The following is a 15,111-nucleotide window of genomic DNA, read 5'->3' on the forward strand; positions in this document are numbered from 1 at the left end:
TTGTAGTGATAATCAAGGTGGGCCATTTCCAGCAGTTGATAAGAACATGTGAGGAACACTATGGGGGAAAATAAACAAGGGGAAATAGTTTTACTTTGTGCAATGACACATCCACTCCCAGTCTTTATTCAAGCCTAATTTAATGGTGTCCAATTTGCAAATTAATTCCAATTCAGTCTCTCATTGAAGTCTGTTTTTAATTTTTTTGTTATAATATTGCCACTTTTAGGTCTGTAATCAAGTAACCAGAGAGGCTGAAGTGTTCTCTGACTGGTTTTTGAATGTTATAATTCTTGATGTCTGATTTGTGTCCATTTATTCTTTTACATAGAGACTGTCTGGTTTGGCCAATGTACATGGCAGAGGGGCATTACTGGCACATGATGGCATATATCACGTTGGTAGATGTGCAGGTGAATGAGTCGCTGATAGTGTGGCTGATATGATTAGGCCCTATGATGGTGTTCCCTGAATAGATATGTGGACACAGTTGGCAACAGGCTTTGTTGCAAGGATAGGTTCCTGGGTTAGTGTTTTTGTTGTGTGGTGTGTGGTTGCTGGTGAGTATTTACTTCAAAAACAGACTCCAACAAGAGACTGCTGAACTGGAATTAATTTGCAAACTGGACACCATTAAATTAAGCTTGAATAAAGACTGGGAGTGGATGTGTCATTACACAAAGTAAAACTATTTCCCCTTGTTTATTTTTCCCCCTACTGTTCCTCTCTTGTTCTTGTCAACTGCTGGAAATGGCCCACCTTGATTATCACTACAAAAGGTGTTTTGTTTTGTTTTTTCCTTCCTCTCCTGCTGGTAATAGCTCACCTTACCTGATCACTCTCGTTACAGTATGTATGGTAACACCCATTGTTTCATGTTCTCTGTGTATATAAAATCTCCCTACTGTATTTTCCACTGCATGCATCGAATGAATTGAGCTGTAGCTTTACAAAAGCTTATGTTCAAATTAATTTGTTAGTCTCTAAGGTGCCACAAGTACTCCTTTTCTTTTTTCCACTTATATAGATATTTTGCCGTGCCTGTGCAGTTAAGGTCATATCCCTGGCTTCTACCTGGAAATATTTTGAGACCGAAGCTTCTTTGTCCTTTGTTGACTTCCTGACTTGCATAAGATGTAAGGGAGAAGAGCAAAGGTCCTTTCAAGCCTTTGAGGAGCTAATTACATACTTGTCCCCCCAAGCCCATGGTAGAACAAGTGTTTTCTGTACTGCAGCTTGCAGCCACTGATGGGTAGACTCAGGAAGCTGAAGGAAGGAAAATATATTTTGGAAATAGGAGGAGACCGTACGAGGCTAGAGGTGGGGAAGAATTACAGGGGGAGGAAAGGATGTGTAGAAAGAAGTAAGACAAGGAAAGAGAAGACCAAGAGAAAGGGAAATTTAAAAAAGAGAGAAAAATGGGACCTTAAAATGGAGTTAGGAGTAGGGGAGCTGAACATAAAAACAGAAAGAGAAGTGGAAGAAATAAGGGTAGGATTTTGATCCAGGGAAATATAATTTAATAAATAAGATACGGAGCTCACCCTGCTGGAGCATGGTATAAAATACAGTATATGTTACAGTACATTTACAAAGAGGTAAATACAACACCTCTTCCTCGTTATCGCTTGCTGTTCAAACAATAAGTGTTCCAAATGTTTCCCCACAAAAATCTGGTCACTCCCTGGGTAGCAGATCAGTGGGAGTCAGAGGGTAGCAGGAAGGATGGCCTCTGACACCTATAAGCCCACCACTTACTTTGGGCACCAGTTGTTCATTTATCAGAGAAACATTTGATCAGGAACAAAATTGCTCTCCAGGAAGATTTTATTGTAGCATTTGCATTTGAAGCAGTATTTTTCTAAGGATCATATGCTAGCAAGTTTTGCTGGCTATAAATTTACATAAGTTAATGTACTTTTACTATAGTATTCATATCTATGCCGTGATTTGTCACCCGAAAGTAATCTGTTATTTCAATTTCAGCATGCGAGACAGAAGCGGGGAAAGTTTATCAGGTATCGCTAGAAGAGCACATCCAGCCTTTCAAAGACAGCATGGAGCAATTCATTAATCAAGGTAAATAATGAAACGTCATTTAACCTTTTCAAGACATTTCAAAGGAAAGTTATAGAAACAATGTTTATACATTGGGAGTAAAGAGACAGTTTATTTTGGCATCATAGAAAGATGTGGGTTAGTTTAATCAGCTGCCATGCAGTTCTAAAAGATTTGTGGGATGACTGTTGTACTGTCAGTGAGTCACTCTCTTGAGTGGCAGCAAAGACAGATGCTATTGGCTCAAGGGTGTGAACTCATCATGAGTTTGCAACTCTAGTAAAATGTTTGTTTCTTGAAAATATTTTAAAGCTGGACTCATCTCCAAAGCAGTGACTGTTGTGCCAAAAATACGGTGTCTGCAGAGCAGAGGTCTCATTTCAGCTCTTCAGATTACAAAACGTGAGACTAATTTCTTAAGCAAACACAAAAGGCAAATTCAAATGGATAGGCTTGTGGAAAATGCTACGGGAGGGATAAATTTAAATGTATCTAGGCTGATCTTGTCTGAACACTAGGCGGGAAGCATCATAATGGGGGATGGGTTTTGCTGTTTCCATACCCCACCATCAGGATTCTGCAGTAGGTGAGGAGAGCAGCACTGCCAATGAGGGAATGTTCTGAGTCGGAATGTTCTCTGCTGACTTGGCCACAGTGGTTTTCTGGCCAGTACAGTCTACTTATTTGGCTGCTCCTGTCCCCACTCCAGCTTTCTGTAACCATACAACATAATAGAAACAAAAATATTGCTTTTTTTCATGATTGGATAAACAATTGTGTGAGAAGTGAAAGTTTCTTCTGCTTATCCCTTTTAGAGGTCAATAGTGCTGAAGTCTAGAACTGTGTTAACTAATCATCACAAATGGAAATTATCATTGATGGATTGTATTAGAGTTCAATGCCCATTATTTATTTCCAGTGAGCTAGGCAGGTATTAAATGCACATTTTTGCTTCCTAACTGGATCATCAAAGGTAAATAGCATTTTCAAGGTAGTCTTATGGTGACGTTCAGCATGGGTGCACCAGTTCCTGTGACTTCACATGTCATTGAACAGATTTATTTAGATTGATGCCCATAGCCAAAACGCCACGTGACCAATCAAATACAAATCAACAGATCATGAAAGGTCCGTCCCCAAATCCTTGCCAAACAGGTCCTAAGCTGTGTCCTGAAAGAATTGGTAAGATCTGCTTTGGAATCAGAGGCCTACATTTTATACTTTATGCCACAATGGTAATTGTTTTTTGGCATCTATCTTAATGTATATGCAAATAAGGTTATGCATGAGGAAGAAGGAACAACAAATTAAAGGTCATTTGTCAATAGGAAGTAGAGATTCTTTCTGTCAGATGATGTGTTAGGAGCTACAACTTAAGGTCTAATAACTGTTTTATGCATTCCTCTTAAAACTAAAACAATGATTTGAACATGAGGTTTATTTCACCTATACTAATGTAAATCAGAAGAAACTCCTATGATGTTTCTTCATCCCTTTAGGAAAGAACAATGAAAACATTATTAATGGTCATAAAAGTTGCCTGGCTCCCTATTTAAATTTCTCCACAATTTTTGAGACTGTTTTCCTGCAGCAGTGAATTCCACAGAATGATTATGTGGAGGAGAAGTAATATTCTATTTTGTTTGTTATAGGTTTACCAGATATTTTTTTTCTCAAAGTCATCCCCCTCCCTGATCTTGTATTCATTTTGAGACAGAGAGAAAAGAAGATACTGATAAATCTGATCCTAGAGGTCTAGTCTCCTATCAGAATGTACAGCTGTTACTCCTTTTTGGCATTAGTGGGAGTTTTGTGTGATCATTGATGGGAGAAGAAACCCCATAACCTCAGAACAGCAGCAAAGTTAAAAATATTATTTGCATGTTCTAATGGAAATTATTACAAGTAGGGGTTATTTAGATGTGTTCTAAATAAACTAGTCTACAATTCTTTAAACCTCGCAAAGGCTACTTTTCAGAAGTCTCTAATGATATTACTATATGAAAAATAGAGCTTAACATATAGGAGAAAAGAATCCTTTAGTTAAGTTCAAAAAATAAAGTAATTTTAAAATACCTTCCATTATGGAACTTTGTTTTTACTTGGTGGGATTGAATTCAGACTTGAAAGAGGCCATGTTTAAAACAGGATTTCTCTTTCCTGTTCAGTGTTTGACAGGCTTTTGATCTAGATATTTTTTCTAAGGGCTTTTGTTGTTTATGTAGGCATAATCGATGAGTCTTTTCAGCTAGACTGCACACACAAGATCATTTAGAAAAACAGAGGGACAACTTTTGACACCTTTGGGGGATTTATGTGTTTATATAATGTGTGTTCTGGGCAAAGTAAAATAAAGTTTAAGTTCTTTTATATTTAAAGTTCAGTTTCTCCAAAGCAAAAAAAAGTTTTAAACTTACAGTTAAATTCATAATTTTTCACAGGGTTAAATAACTTAGAATGTTTTTCTGATGCTTTTCAGAGCAGGTAACTTTTCCGTATAATGAGATTCACCAGTTCAGAGTAACTTTAGACATTTACAGAATATTCCATTGATACATATTGCTAGCATTGGCCAGGCAGAAAGTTGAAGTGAGAAACGATCTACCAGTATGTGTGGAGAGCTGAGCATATGTGGTTAAATATCTCTCGCAAGGAGCTAGAGAAGAACTGTATAGGAGCAGCTACAGGTTTAGCACAGTTGTATTAGTTTAATTTTTAATTAAAATATTGCAACTGGTCAGGTTGAATTTTATATGTAAAAAAGAAAAAAATAGTGAGTAAACTTGTAAAGTAAAAGCAGAAAAGATTGGGGCTCAGAATCCTGTCAGACTTACTTTTTAAATGGATCATTACACCCACCTTAAGAGGAAGAATCAATCCCTATGCATGTCAGCTAATATGTTATCAGTGGACCTGGAAATGATGCACTTGGTTACGGTTTCCTAATACTTTTATTATAATCACCTTGCAAACTATATGGTTAACTCACCAGCCCATGCACCAAAGAACCCTCTCCAGCCACAGGATTCCAATTCCTTTTCTGTGCAGCTTTAGTTTTATTTCTTCAAAATAACATTATTTAATACAAGTTCAACATGTCGTGTCCTGTCCCCTCTAATCTGGAATTTTCTGCAAGAGCCTGTCTACTCCCTGCAGGATTATGCTCCATAGACTACCTGATGAGGAGTCAAGATGAGCCTACAAGGCTCCTCTCTCCTTCCTGACCTACTTCCTGTAGAATTACACTCTGCAGGCCATTTGCCTCAGACTCATAACTGGGTTCTTTCCCCTCCCAAGCATCTCCTGCAGGATATTACTCTTCACAGCTCCCTCTTCAGCTAAGCTAAGGACCAGTTGATCTTCAGGCTATAACCCAATCCCTGGCCTCAAAGTATCTGCTGAGGCAGCTGATTATTCACAGGTGGGGCTAGCTCTAGCTCCACCTAAAGAATCAGCCACCCTGTGAGACATCTGTTTTAAGTTGCATATTGCTTTGCTAAACTTGAACCATTTGTGCTGAAATTGTCTCTGCCAGAGGCTCCCCCCCCGCCCCAAAAAAGGTTTCAGTAAAAGCAAATTAACTGCTTCCAAGGAGAAGATTAAGGAATAATTAGTATAATGTATACAATAAAAAATAATGTTAGTCATTTTCCAAAAGTTACATTTTTTTGAAGGGTTCTTTGAAGAGCTCTAGCACCTCTAAGATTTGGAACAGGAATATGAAATTTGGCGGGCGGATGATCCTGGTATTAAACAGGTACCTTTTGCTGTCCCCATTAAAATGTATCCAGATTTAGCCAAATTGTAAGTGTCTGAAAATTGCAATTTGCACATGCTTGGTAAAGACTTTTATGGTATGTTTACATGGCAACATTAACTCAAGTTTTCTATATGTGAGCTACTTCTTTCAAGTTAGCCTAATTTGGGGGAGCGAGCAGCCACACTGCAGAACAACAGTCAAGCTGCTGTTTTCATACTGGCATTGCACTCACTCGTGTGACACAAAGGCTTCTGTGGGCCTATCTGATGGTTCTTCGCACTGAAGTAAGCTCTATGAATTCTTTCCCAGTGGGAGAGTTTATCTGGGCACACGGGTGGAATTGTGGAAAGACAATGTAGTGCTAATGGAACTACCCTACATCCACACTGCAGAGTGGTCATGTTAGCAGCTGATGAGTTATGCCCCCTAATGGCCCAGCCAACTTGAGTTGAGGATTTTTGTTAGTGGACGGAACTTGAGCTAGGTGCAGCATTCAAGTTGTAATTCGAGGTTTCAGAGTAACAGCCGTGTTAGTCTGTATTCGCAAAAAGAAAAGGCGTACTTGTGGCACCTTAGAGACTAACCAATTTATTTGAGCATAAGCTTTCGTGAGCTACAGCTCACTTCATCGGATGCATATACCGATGAAGTGAGCTGTAGCTCACGAAAGCTTATGCTCAAATAAATTGGTTAGTCTCTAAGGTGCCACAAGTACTCCTTTTCTTGTTGTAATTCGAGTTAACTTTGCAGTCAAGGGAGGCCTTTAGAGGCTTGCTGGTACAGTTGCTGAACATTCCATCTGCACTGAGCATGCTTCCTGGCCCCACAGACTCCATGAAGGATGTAGCAGTAAAAACTGTCACTTTATTAAGTAGTGCTGCATTGGGACCCAGAAAGAGACCGTACATTCTAATCTCAGCTCCCCCATGTACCGATATGCAAAATTCTGTGCCCATCACTACATTTATTATTGAGGAACGCCCCATATTCCTACCTTAGAAGGCAGGTGAGTATCATACCACTGATTTTACACAGTGGTTACACAAGGTCATTTCAGGTACAACTGGCAAGATCACACTGTCTCTAATGTTGCGGACTCAATCCAAAGTCTCATTGCTTTGAACGATAAAATATGCCAAATTTATATAGTTGGCTATCCTATCCATAACCACTTCCTTCCAGTGCCAGGAATAGAAATCAGGAATCCTGATTCTCCATGTTCCACTGCTATCTAGAAAACAGTTGTGTAAGCCATTAGCAAAGTGTGTCACATTTACCTCTCTCATGGCTGGTGTACTTAGAAGATAATAGCTTGCTACTACTGTCAATTACTCTTACAGGTCAAACAGTACACATCAGTGCTGTGGATCTAAAGGCTTTGGGTTTAACTCCTGCTGGTGGGCCAGTATGGTTTCACATGATAAAATTTGCTCTGTTGGTTTGGGGATTTATGTATTTTTTTAATCTAGGAAATTGCGTACCAAAACTATTTTTAAAGGATGTAAAGTTTGCAAACTCACCCCTTCAGGTTAGGAAGTGTCAGAATGAAGGTTTTTCATGAAATCTTAACTTGCCCTCCCCTGTGTATATGAACTATGATAAAGTCCTTAATTACATGATCACATGCTGTCTGTTCTGCAAGACCCCTGCTTCTTTCAGTGCAAATGATGGATAGTGAATAAGGCAGAGGTTTGTAAGAAAGACAAGAATGTTCCTTTGTGGTTAAGGCTGTGCACTGGATCCCAAGAGATCTGGGCTCTGCTCCTGACTCTGCCACAGACTTCCTACATAATGTTCAGAGAGACCGTATCTCAAGACACATACCCATGCTACTTTAATTCTGGCATTTCTTACCTTCTGTGTGCTTGACTTCCAACTTAATGTTCTTTAAATGTATCTTTTTAATGTATAGGGTAATACGATTCTTTGTTATTTTCCAAAATGTTCTAAACTAATCCTTTCAAGAAAACAAGGCATAAAATAATGTTAGGAATATATAGAAATAAAACTGTTTTGTTCTTTAAAAAAATTCCCAGGCCAAAAACTTCATTAAGGTAGCAAAGAGTATATAGCTGTGAATATCTATTAATTTTAAACACCATTCTTTAAACATTATAAGATATTTTAAAAAATGAAAATAAATTATAATGCTGAAAATGTTCTGAAAGGTGGTAATAGTAATGACATAAGTTTCCAACATTAACCTTATCTCTGCCTTCCTATCGCCCTCCTCAGTCTTTCATGTAACTTTGAATTCTGGGCTACAGATCTCAACTATCCAAAATGCAACTCTGTTCTGGCCTATAAATTGTGATCCTACCTAATAATCAGATACTGAAAAAAAGATTTTCCTCAAGTGGTGAGGACCAGAGGAGACCACGGCATTTCACTCACATTCCCTCCACATGTCACCCACTTAAAAGATGAGTTCCCCATCACTCCACTCTGGGAGGGACACCCCTCTCTACTCCATTCACTGTCCCTGTAGTAGTCAGAGACCTCACATTCTGTAGACAAGATCAGCTTTTTTCCTCAGAACCACAATAATCTATAGTCCCTTGCAAAGTCGGCCTGAAATTCTGCTATACTACGCAAAGGACAGAAAGGATATGTAGGTTGTATCAGTGTACCATATACTTCATATATGCAACAGTGAAGTCTTTAGTTTTTTTCCTGGGTACGTCCCAAAGTGGAGAAGCAAAGCAAGGCTAAATGGGCAGAGTTAGGGAGCTGTTAGTATAAGCAAAGCTACTGAGATAGGACTGTTCCCAATATGCTCTTTATTGAAAGAAAAAAAATAAACCTAAACCCTCCCCCCCCAAACTTCCCGTTTTTGAAAATTTCACTGGAGAGGAATGCGAAGAACAGGCAACACAGAATAAGTACATAAGAAAACAGAATGCTTAACACTGGGGGAAAATAATGTGAATTTCATTAATTGTTTTACAGTTTTCTATTAGTGTTCTGTCTGCTTTAAATGATGAAAGTCATCTTTTTTATATATATATCTCAAACATTTAGATGTGGTAATGCTAACAAATGCATCTGTATTGCATCAACTTGTCTTTTACCTCAGATGTCTACACCTCATTTGTTTTGCATTACTACATAGTCCTCTTGTTGCACATTCAATTTCATGTGGATCACTAAGACTGCTTAAATGAATTTGCCTTGTTTCAGAACCCACAAGAAAGCCAGTGTATTGCAATGTATTCAGTTCTCCGCAGCCACTGTACAGGAACTCACTCACGCATCCTTAGTGGCATAAATGTAATCTATGCCTACTGTGTGGGTATCTCTGCATGTTGTGGTCAGGTAAAAGAAGGTTTTATGGACATGTGTTTGAAAAAAAGCCCCATACTCATCAGTGACAAAAAATAAGGGACAAGACAGTTTATACAAGTCATCAAAAGGTGTGCCAATAAACCCTTTTTATGCCACTCTGCACCATCAGTGATTCTGTTTTTCTTGCATATATTAATGGAAAGCAATTTCAGAAATCTTTAAAATTGTTAAAAAAGTGTGTGTATGTTCATCCATCACCCGCCTACAGAAAAGAGTCAGGTATCTTTAAGTTATCAGTCCTTCCATGCAGGTCTTGGAAAGAGGAATTAAAACCAATGTAAACTACTTACAGTATCATCTCTATACCTAAGAATGTATGCTTTGTCTTAGTAAGTGTCTTTTACTACATGCTTGTACAGTACCTAGCAGAACAGAGCTCTCACATGGTTGAGACCACTAGTCTTTTTGAAGCTCTCCGAGACTTAGGATGTTAAAACTAGTGACAGTGAATGGGTTAGTGGGCAGTGGGCAGATGAGATGGTGAAAGCACTTGGGCAATAATAGGTTCAGTATTTATCTTAGAGATCTCCTGAATATTTTGGGGGATCAGTATTCCTACGTGTTTCATACAAGAGTATTACCACTGAAAGTCCCAATTTGAGGAAAGGCCTTTGTGGGCATTTTTGTTAATGCCCAAGACTTCTGATTTACTCCAATTAATTCCATCTCTTGAGAGAGCCCAAATGTATTAATAATCACCTATTACCAATAAAACCTTCATACATTAGTCCGTAAGGAAGCACAATCTAATAAAGCAATTATTTGTTTATTATATATAAAAGTACTAACCAAATGATAGATTTTACTTTACCTTTCCTATGAGTTAAGGCATGTGGAAGTACATTGATGATAATGCTTTAATCTTTTAACCCCAATGAAAGAGAGAGAGAAAAGAAAAGGAACTAACATATCATTATCAAATAGAGCTCATTAACTTGTTCAGAGTAGCCATATCAGATCTCCGAGAGCAATACATAAATTCCATATGATTGAATCATTCCAAAAATATCTTCTCTTGCAAGGGAGGAGTTTGCAGACTGTTGAGGTGTTTTTTCCTCCTCCTGACATGAACTGAATGATCCTTTCTTCTCACCATTCACATTATCAAATGTTGCTGGGCATTTAATAAAAAACTTCAAGTCCACCTTCCCGGCCAGATGTTTTGCTTGGTTAAAAGCTGCCCTCATTGCAACCACATCAGGGGCATAATCATAAAAGAGCTGTATTTTAATTGCTGGATGCTGGATTCTGGATTTCTGCAAATAAGCTCCTTAGTGGTAAACTTCAGCAATTTCACAGTCAACCTCTAGGCGTACTTCCTGGAGCTGGCTTGAGGGCAAGGGCCTGGTATGCATGATCTTTATCAAAACAAAAATCTACTGGCAGATCCAACAACTTAGTTACCTGTGTAGGGACAAATTCAGAAGGTTTACCGTTCTCTGTTCCCTCAGGGACACCCACAATCCTCATGTTATATCGTTGCAAGCAGCTTTCTAGATCAGTTAGCTTGGTCTTAACAGTCTTGATGATGATACAATTCTTCATAATCTGTAATTTGTTCTCTTTGAAAGCATCGTCCACTTCAGAAATTCTGTGTTCTGCTTCATCCATCTGTCTGGGTAGAGCGTGCAGTGCACCCTGAATCTCAGTCATTGTGGTCTGTAGGGTGGAAACTGCAGATTTGATTCCAACAGAGTATCTACGGCCATCTGTTGTAGCACAGCCATCAGCTGCATTCCATCAAGCTCAGGCACCATTTTGTTTGTAGAAGTGGGGGAGGCAGATCTCCTCTGGTTTTGTTGGTTCTTTCAGATCCGGAGAGGAAGAATCTACAGCTAGAAGATAGTATCTTGGGCATTTCAGTAGGCAGGTGCAATATTTCTTTGGGAGGGATGATGGGGTTTAGGGGATGATGTTTGGAGATTCCTACTGGGCCGTGGGCGCCGACTTCGTGGATGCTCCGCACCCACCAGCAGCCAAGCTCCCTCCTCCTCGCCGCCGCCTCCTCCCCAAGTGCTCCATGTCCTCGCTCCTCCCCCTCCCTCCCCGCACTTCCCACCCCCCCTCCCCACCTAACAGCTGTTTGGCGACACTTCGTGCTTTTCAGGAGGGACGGGGACCTGGCATGCTCAGGGGAGGAGGCAGGGCAGGGATGGGGACTTGGGAAAAGGGGGTGGAATGGGGGCAGGGCTGGAGTGGGAAAAGGCAGGGTGGAGACATTGGGAAAGGGGTGGAATGGGAGTGGGGTGAGGGCAGTGCAGGAGCAAGAAGAGATGGGGCTAGGGGCGGGGGTGAGTGTCGAGAACCCACCGGGTAGAGGGGTAGTCGGAACCTATGTAGTGGGCTGCTTCATAGCTCAAGCAATCTGCATCTGCTTTGGTCACAGCACCCTCTGTTGTCATCAGGTTAGTGTTTCTATTGTGTTTCAGTGTTGGTAAATGTGCCAAAAAGCTTAAACAGTAGGTTCATGCATTTTATTGATAAACTGAAAACTAAATAAAATATATATCTATGGTCTCAAATATCACTGCACTATTTCAGATATAAGTCAGTGTAATGCCTTTCTGAGGTTAAGGCATTTGAAATAAAGACAAACAAATACAAGTTTATGATACTGATAGAAAATTATGCTGGCACAAAACTTCAGTAACACAGTTGTAAATCAGGGCTGCATGTTAGAAACTATATTAGTAGTTGCATCCTGAAGTATTTGAGGTAGGAGTGTCACGGTTAGCTCAAGCAATTAATACAAAACAAATTAACTAGATTAAAAAAATAGTCACAATTAATCACCGTTTTTAATTGCACTGTTAAATAATAATGGAATACTAATTTAAATTGAATATAAATATTTTGGATGTTTTTGTACATTTCCAAATATATTGATTTCAATTACAACACAGAATACAAAGTGCACAATGCTCACTTTATATTATTTTGTATTACAAATATTTGCATTGTAAAAAAGATAAACAAAAGAAATAGTATTTTTCAATTAATCTCATACAAGTACTGTAGCGCAATCTCTTTATTGTGAAAGTGCAATTTACAAATGTAGAATTATATTTTTACATAACTGCACTCAAAACCAAAACAATGTAAATCCGTAGATCGTACAAGTTTACTCAGAGCTACTTCTTGTTCAGTCAATCGCAAAGACAAACAAGTTTGTTTATGTTTATGGGAGCTAATGCTGCCTGCTTTTTGTTGACAGTGTCACTTGAAAGTGATAACAGGAATTCACATGGCACTGTTGTAGCCGAGGTTGCATGGTATTTACGTATCAGATATGCTAAACATTTGTGTGCCCCTTCATGCTTCAGCCACCATTCCAGAGTACATGCTTCCATGCTGATGACACTTGATAAAATGTGTGTTAATTGAATTTGTGACTGAATTCCTTGGGGGAGCATTGTAAGTCTCCTGCTCTGTGGTTTTACCTGCATTCTGCCATGTATTTCATGTTATGGCAGTCTTGGATGATGACCCAGCACGTGTTGTTCAATTTAAGAATGCTTTCACTGCAGATTTGACAAAACTCAAAGAAGGTACCAATGTGAGATTTCTAAAGATAGATACAGCACTCGACCCAAGGTTTAAGAATCTGAAGTGCCGTCCAAAATCTGAGAGGGACGAGGTGTGGAGCATGCTTTCAGAAGAACAACATTCTGATGCAGAAACTACGGAATCTGAACCACGAAAAAAGAAAATCAACCTTCTGCTGGTGACATCTGACTCAGATGGTGAAAATGAATGTGCCTCTGTTTGCACTGGTTTGGGTCATTATCGAGCAGAACCTGTGATCAGCATGGAAGCATGTCCTCTGGAATGGTAGTTGAAGCATGAAGGGACATACGAAGGCTTAGCATATCTGGTACATAAATACCTTGCAATTCTGGCCTACAACAGTGCCGCTCTTCGGGGACCATTACCTTGCTGTGGTGAAGGGGCTTGCATGTTCCAATGATCCTCAGAACTATGTTGTCAGGAGCTTTATGCTCCTTGTAGGGTCTCCCAAGGCAAACAGGTCCGAGAGGAGTTCTCAGACAAAGCACGATCCAATCCCCCAAGTCCTCAACAGTGGATCAGGCGGAAGAGGGTCTTTGGATCTCAACAGCTGTGAAAGCAGATGAAGGCTGCAGCATGTTGGAGATCTCCAGTCATCTCGGACTTTCCCTGCCACTGGGCCCCAGACCTCCAGCTTGTCATGATTGTGTGGTTGCTGTAGGCGTATCAGCTTCTCCATGTTAAGACATCACGCACAGGTTTCTACCATGGGAAATAACATCTTTTCAACCTTCCATCAAGGGATCACCAATGACGATGACAACAGTGCCATGTGAATACCTGTTTTCTACATCCAAATATTCCAAAAATACTTAAATAAATGTGGTATTGTTTAACAGCGCAATTAATCATGGCTATTTCAATAATCTTGCAATTGATCACGATTAATTTTTTAAATGTTTGACAGCTCTAATTTGAAGACTCTATGAAGACTGAAGTATTTAAAAGGCTCAAATGGAATTTCATGAATAGAAAATGTCTATTTTTTATACTTTCTGCCAAAACCTTTCTATGAATTTAATTGTCAAGAGAAATCCAGACATGGGAATCCCTGTGAGTGCATCCTTCTATTGCAATGTGGTCTTACCATGAATATAGCGTAGAACATTTATACATTATGCAAATGTACTTAGATCTCAATTCAGTGTCAATACAAGTATTGAAAACTATAGCAGTGTAGCGACTAAGGGCTTGGCTACACTTGCAAGTTACAGTGCATTAAAGGAGCCCCAGGCACACTAGCTCACTACCCGTCCACACTGGGAAAGCATGTAGATTGCTCTGACTCCGTGTCTGGTCCGCTCCTGGTACTCCACCTCAGTGTCTGGAATAATGTTTTGTGCACCCCTGCTGGAGTGCTGTGGCACCAGTGTGGATGCCCTGGTCTGTTAGTGCACTCTGATCAGCCTCCAGAAGTGTCCCACAATGCCTGTGCTAGCCACTCTGGTCATCACTTTGAACTCTACTGCCCTGCCCTCAGGTGACTAACCACCAGACCCGCCCTTTAAATTCTCTGGGAATTTTGAAAATCCCCTTTCTGTTTGCTCAGCCAGGCATGGAGTGCTCTCCGCGAATCTTTCCAGGTGACCATGCCTCCACTAGGGCAATCCCCAGTATGGCGCAATGGCGAGGTGCTGGACCTCATCAGTGCTTGTGGGGAGGAAGCTGTCCAGTCCAAGCTGTGCTCCAGCTGTAGGAATTACGATACCTTCGGGCAGATATCAAGGGACATGATGCAAAGAACACAGTGCAGTGCAGGATTAAAGTGAAGGAGCTGCGGAATGCCTACCGCAAAGCCCGTGAGGCAAACAGCCGCTCAAGTGCTGCCCCTGCGACCTGCCGTTTCTACAAAGAGCTGGATGCGCTATTTGGGGGCGACTCCACCTCTACTCCGAGTACCACCATGGACACCTCAGAGCCCAGTTCAACAAGGCAGGAAGAGGAGGAGGAGCAGCAGCAAACTAGGAGCGAGGGTGCTGAGGCGGAGGAAGACACCCCGGCATCCCTAGATGCATGGAGCCAGGAGCTGTTCTCAAGCCAAGAGGAAGGTAGCAAGTTGCGGCAGCCGGTGCTTGGGGAAGGACAAACGCTAGAGGAGGTTCCCGGTAAGCGGCATTTATTTTGGGAAGGAAGTTATTCGGTGCAGGCTCTTGTGATGAGGAGGGTTAGGGCTGCATGCATGCCTAGATGCAGAACAGGGTGTTGATGTGCTCTCTCACATCACGGTAATCTGCCTCAGTGATCTCTTCAAAGGTTTCATCCAGAACTTGGGCAATGCGCTTGCGCAGGTTTCTCGGGAGAGCCACTGCGTTCCTTGTCCCAGTAAGGCTAACTTGTCCGTGCCACTGTGCCGTGACGGGCGGGGGGACCATTGCTGCACA

General features: G+C 40.6%; 1 protein-coding gene across 1 annotated transcript in view; it reads left to right on the forward strand.

Annotated features, from left to right (window-relative positions):
* The window catches only part of FMN2 (formin 2), a 239,287-nt gene that overhangs the window by 176,440 nt on the left and 47,736 nt on the right, over nt 1-15,111 (forward strand). The window contains exon 14 of the mRNA XM_077812174.1: nt 1,987-2,079. Coding sequence (XP_077668300.1) covers nt 1,987-2,079 — 93 coding nt within the window. The remainder of the gene's footprint in view (nt 1-1,986; nt 2,080-15,111) is intronic.

The sequence above is a fragment of the Eretmochelys imbricata genome, chromosome 3 (genome assembly GCF_965152235.1).
Source record: "Eretmochelys imbricata isolate rEreImb1 chromosome 3, rEreImb1.hap1, whole genome shotgun sequence".
NCBI classification, from domain to species: Eukaryota; Metazoa; Chordata; order Testudines; family Cheloniidae; genus Eretmochelys; species Eretmochelys imbricata.